At 32.9% G+C, this 9,615-nt stretch overlaps 2 protein-coding genes across 2 annotated transcripts in view; both read left to right on the top strand.

The window, feature by feature from the left end:
• The window catches only part of HELRODRAFT_187365 (hypothetical protein), a 9,208-nt gene extending 1,438 nt beyond the window's left edge, over positions 1–7,770 (top strand). Inside the window, exons 2-6 of the mRNA XM_009026728.1 lie at positions 1,801–2,021; positions 2,106–2,305; positions 2,371–2,543; positions 4,132–4,290; positions 7,388–7,770. Coding sequence (XP_009024976.1) covers positions 1,801–2,021; positions 2,106–2,305; positions 2,371–2,543; positions 4,132–4,290; positions 7,388–7,521 — 887 coding nt within the window. The 3' untranslated portion in view covers positions 7,522–7,770. The remainder of the gene's footprint in view (positions 1–1,800; positions 2,022–2,105; positions 2,306–2,370; positions 2,544–4,131; positions 4,291–7,387) is intronic.
• Positions 7,771–8,777: 1,007 nt separating this feature from the next.
• The window catches only part of HELRODRAFT_178626 (hypothetical protein), a gene marked incomplete at both ends in the record, with an annotated part of 3,525 nt that continues 2,687 nt past the window's right edge, over positions 8,778–9,615 (top strand). The window contains one exon of the mRNA XM_009026729.1: positions 8,778–8,958. Within this exon, the coding sequence (XP_009024977.1) occupies positions 8,778–8,958 (181 nt within the window). The remainder of the gene's footprint in view (positions 8,959–9,615) is intronic.

A 9,615-nucleotide genomic window follows, 5' to 3' on the forward strand; every position in this document is an offset into this window, starting at 1 on the left:
TTCGTCAATGAGAGCTTCTCTCAGACGTGCAACTAGTACTTCTTTGTTGCCACTTGTGACAAGGCTTCGTTTCTGTAGTTCTTCTCGTAGTTGAACTACGTTCAACCCACACAGTTTTGACATCGTGTTCTTTTTCTACGAGTAGTAATTCGCTGGTCGAAGATCCCACTTCTGACACCAATGTTATAATACTCGCTGTCGTAACCGATTTACGATGCGACGGGTTCAAATCTTCGATTGAATAAAATACTCCAAACAGTTATTAAACTTTATTTACAGAAGAAATCAACTATTATTAGTTATTAAACTTTATTTACAGAAGAAATCAACTATTATTAGTTATTAAACTTTATTTACAGAAGAAATCAACTAATCGTTTATTTCCAGTAAATTCGCACTAACGCAACAATTAACTTTTAAATCTTTCAAAATCTATCGCTATGACAACGTCAACAAACAATTCAAATATCGCTTTAAATAATTCACCGAATCGCTATTCACAAAATCACGAATTTCACTAATCACGAATATCACTAATCACGAATATCACTAATCACGAATATCCCAATCACGAATATCACCAATCACAAATATCTTGCGACGTGCGCTTATATACTCTTCGCAAGCGTCGTTTCTAGATTCTTCCCGATGGTCCGATTCCAGCATACTCTAGAACGTTCCAGTCACTAGAACATTCTAGAATACGCTAGAATCTAGTGCGTTCGGTAGCACGGTTATAACAGTATTTTATATCCGGATCTAAAATTATGTACAGATTCAACAACTAGAGGACACGATAGAAAGTTAGAACGAAATAAGTTAGGACAAACATGAGTAAATATGCATTTGTTAACAGAACTATAGCCATATGGAATTCTTTAACACAGGAAATTGTGGGTGCTAAATCCATAAATCAATTTAAAGTTCTGTTTAACATGGCGTGCAAATTATCTAGTTTGATTGATATTTGAGTTGGCACGTATGAGTGTGGATATGTTTGAGACATGCGAGTGTGTGTTTGTGTATTACTTTTATTATTACTTGAACAATTTATGCTTTCATTTAATTAACTAATTTTTAGGGATATGGGCTTATGGTTCGTACACCTGTGCTTATTAAATTTTTTCTGTTATTTGTTAATATATTGTTTCATTTATTTGGTGCTTTGTTGATTACCTGATTTTTTTTATTATTAGTTGATTTAATAATTTATTGATTGATAGCTTGTTATATTGTTTATTTCGTTTTATTTTAGAGGCTAAATTAGATTTTAGATTGATATTTTAGACTGTATACTTTTAGTTTGTTTAGTACGTTACCTTATTATTTTATTGTTGATTCTTTTTTTGATTTTGACAGTGTGTCCAAACTAATTTTTCTTTTAGGTTTACAATTTTCTTTAATAAAATATAATCAGTTTTGGTTTCAAGTTGAGACTCAAACGATTTTTGAAAATAACTTAATATTCTTTTATTCAAAACAAAAGTTGTCTCTATCACTACAATATATGATTTAATAAACAAAAAGTTGTCTGTTTGGTATAAATTCATTGATGAAATTTCTATGATAAACATTTCTCGCAAACAATACTTAATTTATCGCCTCATAAATAGTAAATACAGTAAATACATTAAATAGAGTACAAAACTACAATCCAAAGAATTAGATAACGTTTAAATAAAAGCTTCTTTCTTTTATTGTTATTATTTTTCCAAAAATTGTTTACTTTAGACTGTTGGTCTTTATAATTTTTATTTACATTTGATTGATATGCAATATAATTTATAACTTTATTTCTAGGTGGCACTGCATCAGTGTACATAGGCCAGCCTCTTGATACAGTTAAAGTAAAAATGCAGACATTTCCAGCATTGTACAATAATGCATTCAATTGTTTTTTAACAACATTTAAAAAAGAAGGAATCTATAGAGGCTTGTATGCTGGGACGCTTCCTAGTCTGGCTGCACAAGTTGCTGAAAATTCTGTTTTATTTTTAGGATATGGTCTTTGTCAAAAAATGGTAATTTTTTACTTAGACTTTAAAAACGTGAATTTGTTTTTTCCAAACAAAAATGAAAAAATTTTTAATGCAATTTTGATCAAGGTTGCTAACATGGTAGACAAAAAAAAAATATCAGATTTAAATGTCATTGAAAATGCCACGTCGGGGAGCTTAGCCGCGTTTTTTTCATCTCTGGTTCTTTGTCCAACAGAATTGATTAAATGCAAACTACAAGCTATGAGAGAAATGTGCTCAACAATCAAACATGAATCTCCTGAATTAGCTTTGCAACATAAAAATATGTAATTTTAAAATTGTTCATTTTTTAAGCTGGAATAAAATGTGCTATAGTATTTTAATTACTCAGAGGTCCTTGGATGTTAACTAAGCAAGTTTTACGTGAGGAAGGTGTCAAAGGATTGTTCAAGGGACTTGTGCCTACTTTCATTAGGGAAATGCCAGGCTACTTTTTCTTTTTTGGAGGTTATGAAACTTGCAAGATTCTATTAACACCTGAGGGACAGAGCAAAGACGATTTAGGTATGGCTTCGTAGCACTTTAGTTATACAGTTTTTATAAAAATTTTACAATTTTTTTTACAAAATATTACTTCAGTAAACATCTATTTAAAAGTTATCTTGAACCAAATAGTAATATATAGATAATAATCTTTGCCACGCCTTGCTATTGATCACTATGCAAATTTTTAATTCATGTAAATAATAAAAATAATAAACAGGAATAACAATTTAACAGGTTTATTCTTTTGAAAGTAAAAAAAGGTGTTACAAATCAACATGAAATGGATATGAATAAGGGGTGCTACTTTTAATTAATGCATGTACCCAAACTATCAATCAGAAATGAAGCAATAAAACGTATAATACATAAAACCACATTTGTTTATTAAGAACATCTCTATATAAGTTATATACATATTTATTATATGTATTATTGCTTAATTTCTTAAGAACATGGTGGGGTGCGTGCATTAATTAAGAGTTGCACTCTTTTTTTGTGTCCATTTCATGTTGATTTGTAATACTTTTTTTTACTTTCACATGAATAAACTTGTTGAAAAGAGATGAGTTAACCACGGTGAACCTTGCTCATCAACTTTTTATTTATTAACTGCTTGCCGTTTTTATTTACTGGGATTTTTGATTCTCAAATATCTAGTGTGTCGTTCTCTGGATGTTGTAATGTCAAGGCCATAAGCATGATGGGACTTACCAAGAAAATTCTTTTTACTTTACTTATGTTTGCGATGAATTTACTCGTTTTGACTTAAACTTTCAGGACAATTTTTTTGACTTTTACTTTCATTTTATTTTTAATTAAACTTTCAATGTGAAAATTTTATGCCTTATTTTATATCTTTGTAAATTCTTTATTAAAATGCACAGCGAAAACTATAAAAGCAAATACAGCAGTTGCAAAAAAACCCAAAGTTAAATTTTATTAAAAATAGAGCAATTGTTCTTGGTTGGCATGTTCAGCTTCGAACAAACTCGTTTGGCCAATCACAAAATTTTTTAAAGATTAAAGTTATTTAATGTGATTAAGTTTTTTTCTATTCTTTTATTTTTACAAGGTTCTTTTTAATTCACTTTACTTACCAAATTGTTTGTTTTTAATACTTTCATTTTTGCTTAAATAAATTAAATCATTTTACTTTACTTTGGCTTAAGTTGAATATCACTGAGTCTACAGAAATTATATAATAAAATGTACCAAGTTTTGTGGGAAAGGATTATCATTCAAAAGTTTTTCTGCAACGAGGTTTAGACAAAAAAATAAATATTTGATGCGTTTGCATTAGGCGGCGAGATGGTGCAACGGTTAAAGGTCTGGTCCTGCTGTTACTGTGACTGCATTCGAATTCAAAACGATTCTCGCATGCCTTGTGTGTGATGCATGAATTCACGCGTATTCATAAGTGATATGTGAGTGTTGTTGGTGGCCAGGAAAAATAATTAAGAAAGATTCGATGGTAATAATGATAAAACAACTTTCGCGCCCAGATTTAACAAAAGCAATAAACAAATGCTATTATTCCCTCGTTATAATTAATTTATTATTAGAATGTAAATAAAAAAATTCAATTGACTGTATTTACATTTTTTAGGCCTTTGGAAGACAATAGTTTGTGGAGGAGTGGGTGGAATTTGTTTGTGGACAGCAATCTTCCCCAGTGATGTGATAAAATCTCGCGTTCAGATTGGTTTAAGTACAGATAATTCACAGTCCTTTGTATCTGCAGTAAAAGAAATCATTAGGAAAGAAGGTTTTTATTTGATCTTTAATAACATTTGTAAATGTTAATTAATTTTGTAGGTAGTTCACCGACAATATTTCTAGTTCTCCAGCGTGGAATGTGTTGTTGGGTATTGTGGCTTTGCTAACATAATAACTGCCGTAGAGTTTGGATGCTATACTATTATTTTTATTTTCTTTTAAAATATTTCTTAGAGGTAGACATAACATGTGCGGAATGTAAAGCTAAACAGTTCACTATCAGGTCAGACAGTTCCAACCACCGCAAACAGTGATCAATCACTAAAACTGAATAACTTTAAACATGAATGACAAACAGTCCACACGACGAGTCTGAAACCAACATGCAAGCACGCCACTCAGCCATTCCAATAAAACTACTCTTCCATAACTATTCACTCCTCATTATATTATCTTTAAAAAATTAATGTTGTGTAGCGTTTTATTCCTAGAATTAATAAATGCCAGCAAGCTTTCCAAAGATGTTTCCTTTTAAGTTTAATTGAAATATATTTTGCCATCATACTGCAGTGCGAGATATGGTGTAATTGCTGTCCGAGCTATCAAGCAGCCCTGCAAGCATTTTAAGTTTGTCTAATGAATTATTTCGCTATTGAGATCACGTGTTTCAATCAATGTAGGTCATTTATCCTCAGTGAGGGGCGGCGTGATGACCCAGTGGTTAAAGGGTCTTGGTCCTGTTTGGCAATCCGTGCAATGACCGGGTTCGAATAGGGCCAAAGGATCCCCGTCTATCACATGCTTTGTGGGTGATACATCGTTTAGCACGCATTCATATACGTTGTTCGTTTTGCTGCCACCTCTTAATTATTGAAGAGTGTATGAGACTTTTCTAGGTGATAATATTATGAAAGTGTGAAATATGCCTATGTCTGATCTTATATAAAGATGCAAAAATAATATTTTTTCGACTTGTTTAACGACTCGTTCAAACGCCAAGAATACAGTCTTTTAAAGTGAAACCGGAAGAAGTGGGAAACACCAAACCATCCCATGGGAAAAGATAAAGCAAAACATTCTTCACAAAATTTAGAAGCTGTTGGCTGATTAAGAAAATCACCACCTGGTTGTTGCCTCATTTGTATATGAAATCTAATAATATAATAATGATAATAATAATAATTGTAGTAGTAAATTACTTAAGCGAAATAGTAAGGACCAGCTTAGGTTGAAGAATTCAATCAATCAATCTTCGGTTAGCGTCAAGGGACCCAGTTCCCCCGAGATAGGACGTTGTTTTCTTTGCCATCAATTTTTTGCGCCAAATTAGGCGATCAGTTGTATCCATTTCATTTAAATTTAGAACTTTCATGTCTTGCTCGATTGTTTGCGACCAGGACTTCTTTGGACGGCCTTTGGGACGTGTGCCAAGTACTTCAACATCTGCAAGAGAAGTTATGGCACTGTTTCCACTTCGTTTGACATGACCAAACCACCGCAGACGGTGTTGCCGGCATTCGTCCTTTATATCATCTAAACCAGCACGACGCAAGATTTCGGTAGATTTGATGTGGTCCTTCAGACTAATTCGTTGCATCCATCGGAGCATTTTCATGTCGGTTCGTTGAAGTTGTTCCAGTTTGGTTGTCATTGGCCATGTTTTTGCACCGTATAACAAGACCGGACGTATCACAGATTTATAAAATCTTGATCGTAGTGGTAGTGGGATGTCACGCCGCATCAATATAGAAGCAAGGAGATGCCATTTATTCCAGGCTGCACGTATGCGTGCTCGAACGGCAGCTTCAGCTGTTCCAGTACAATCCAGAACATCCCCTAGATATTGAAACGATGTGACTTTCTCTATTTTAATGGCTTCAAAAACAGTGCTATTTCGAATTTGTTGTTGTTGATTGATGCAAGCAGGACAAACAAAATTGGACACTTTAGATAAAGTACCAATTATTTTTGAACAACGTTTGTGACACCACTGGTTACACTGCTGACACTTGATTGAATTGTTACCTACACCAGCTTTACAAACTGAACAGGGCCATCGTCCAGTAGCTGTGGATTGGATGGGTTCACCAGTGTTCATTGCTCTGGATTTGCTGATGTTGACTTTGAATCCATGATCGGCGAGTCTGGTGTTCCAATCTTCAAACATCTGTGCTGTATTCTGCTCAGACGTGGCTGTTAAAACGATATCATCAGCATATATTAGATTCCAAATGTCACCAGTGCTTATCGGTTTTGTGATTTCTTCCATCACAGTTATAAATAACAATGGACTGAGAATCGAGCCTTAGTGAACTCTAACGCCGATGTCAAATGCATCTGTGTTTCTAACCGTTGTGCTGACGAGAGTCTTAATATTCGTATACATTTCCATCACAAGTCGAACAAGATATTCTGGAATGAGTTGTCGACTTAGACTCCACCTTCGATGGGTGGAGCGTCAAAGTTAACATTGATGGGATTTGTTTCTTTTAACAGACGATTGAAGTATTCTCTCCACTGTAGCTTGATCTCATCTTGTTCAAGAACCATCTCATTTTTGTCCTTTTTGATACATGAGGCACCAACTATGTCTTTTTTCGTACGCTTTGCTTCTTTTGCTATACGATACAGAGATTTCATTTGTTCACCTTTGCTTTTAGTGAGGTGCTCTCTGCACTGATCTGTCCGAGCCAGTGCGACTTGACGTCTTGCATAGTTGTTCTTCTCAAGGAAAATTTTATGGTTATCAACAGACTTTGATTTTTGCCATTGCTTGTAGGTTGAAGAATTGAGTTTATGTAATGCTTGCAAATGTTTACGGATTATTTTGTCATAACGACAATACTGCAATGCGTATATATTTTAGTTTCTAACAATTTAAGATGTTTTTGAAATTTATTTTTGCATAAAATTAATTGAAATAAATCTGTAATCTATGACCATTACGCTAACGCCTAATAAAATGATTTTTCTAAGCATAAAATGAAAATATAGGTATTTTCCAAATCGCTAAATTCAAGCATGTTGGTTTGCTTCTATTTGGTTGCAGAGATAGTCAATGGTTGTGACTGTTGTTGTTAAAATAATTAACAATAGGGTTGCTTGTTTACAGATGTTATTTGTATATTATAATTTCACTATTTCAGGAGGGAGGTCTTTGTATAGAGGATTGGGCCCAACTCTTTTACGTACATTTCCAGCTACTGGTGGACTGTTTGTCGCTTATGAAAACACTAAAAAATACCTATCCCAGGCTGCTGATTGGGGCGGAATCGATTGAATTTTATTACTTTTTAAGTTTAGTTGATTATTTTAAGTATTTGCAACCCTAAACGATGGTTTTGTTGCCTCTTTTAAAATTTTGAATTTACTTCTTACCCTTAAACATGCTGGTAACATTTTACAATATATTATGTTGCATATGAAATTATTTTGCATACTAACTTTTATTTTGACGCTTTTTTTTAATTTTTATTTTGGGATTTTAATGAATAGTTATCATGATCTGTAAAAAACTTTATTTAATGTGAATTATTTTTTCTTTTTTCGTAAAATATTAAAGTTTTCAAACTTCAATACAGAAGGACTACATGTCCGGAGTTTTAGTATTTGACGTTGAACTTAGAAAGCGCTTGCGACATTATTTCTATTTTAATTTCTGCGGGTCACTCATGTTTTTGCGAGAGAACATAAGGTTCTTCGTAGGTGTCAATGAGTGGAATGCCAAAAAATCCCCACGATGTTCACAATGTTGGGTGGCGAAATGTCCTAGTGGTCGCCTGGTGCTGTTTCGCAGATCGTGCAATAATCGGGTTCTAATATGACAAAAAGTTCCCCACTTATCATCACATGATTCGTGTGTGATACGCCATTTAGCAGGTAGCATTCATGTACGATGTTTGTGTGTTGTTGATTTCTTTGAACCTAGGGAGGGTGTAATAGACCATTTTTAGACCGCCAACATTCTTGTATTTATATTATCCACTATTAAAATGCTGTTTGCATTGAAATTATAAATAATAACTCGTATGTAAAATTACAGATCGATATAGAAAAACATTAAATGCTTAGAATAACAAGAAAAAATTTGTTTCCTAAGTGAACAGCAGTTTTTAACCGCTTTAGAATGTGAGCACCTGTCGCTCGAGTATTTTTCTATTAACATTTCTTGCTTTGTCTTGTCTCTACGCATAATACGCAGTTTTCGCCCAAGGATGTCTTCTTTCTCTTCACCTGATCTGACCATATTATATTTTCATTTTCATGCTCATTTTTTGTCCACTGAACTTTATACATTATGTTTGAACCTTCCTAGCTCTTTTTTCAACATTTTATTTTTTTGTTATTTACCACAATAAAATATTCTAACTGTAAAATTTATCTTCATTTTGATGTTCGAGAAATTATTAAGTAGGGAATAAATAGAAGCAATAAATGTAAAACCGGTTGTTGTGTTGTATTAGAATCAAATGCATTGATAAATCAATCAATTAGCTTATAAAGCGCTATTTCCGCGATGTTCAACAGCGCTCCTCAATGAATTTTGAAAACAGATGGGTCTTGAGATCCGCTCTGAACTTCGCAAGTGATGGAGAAGTAGTCAGAGAAGTAGGTAGAGAGTTCCAGAGAAAAGGACCAGAAAAAGCAGATTTGGCAAAAGAGTGTTTAACACGAGTTAAGAAAAAGCGAGAAGACGATCGTAAACCGGGGCGTTTAGGTTCTATTAATATATCTGATAAATACTTAAGAAATAATTTAGATTGAGACTTATACATGAACGTGAAAATTTTAAAAATTATTCTATATTTTATAGGTAGCCAGTGCAAGAGAAACTAAAAGTATATAAACGCTTATTAGACTTTAGTGTGTAGGGAACATAAGGTATTGAAAAAAGCATTAAAATGCGAAGCAAAATTTCATTAGAACAAGAAAATTGCGATGATTCACGTGCAAGGGCGGATCCAGGAAGTTTGACTGGGGGGGGGGCGAAAATTTTTAAATAAATATTTTGTAATGTTGAATATATCCATTTTTGATTATAAATTTTAGAATGTAAATTAATTGAATAATATAATGTTTTATGTTTACTTTGATTTATTTATAATTTTTATTACAAATGATCAAAGGAAAATTATGAACGCACCCACGCGGCAAAATACACTTGAAAATTTTTTGAACGCTTTTTCCGTCTGATTTTCATTTTAAAAATTCAAATTTGAGTTGCGCTAGTAATAGTACTGTATAAGTATCATAATTCATAATCATATTTTCAGTTTTTTTTAGAAGATTAATTTAAATATATATGGATCGTTTTGTGAAGCGAACTAAAAGGGCACATCCACCAGGTTAGATCACCATACGATATGAATTTTTC

The sequence above is a fragment of the Helobdella robusta genome (genome assembly GCF_000326865.2).
Source record: "Helobdella robusta unplaced genomic scaffold HELROscaffold_49, whole genome shotgun sequence".
Taxonomy (NCBI): domain Eukaryota; kingdom Metazoa; phylum Annelida; class Clitellata; order Rhynchobdellida; family Glossiphoniidae; genus Helobdella; species Helobdella robusta.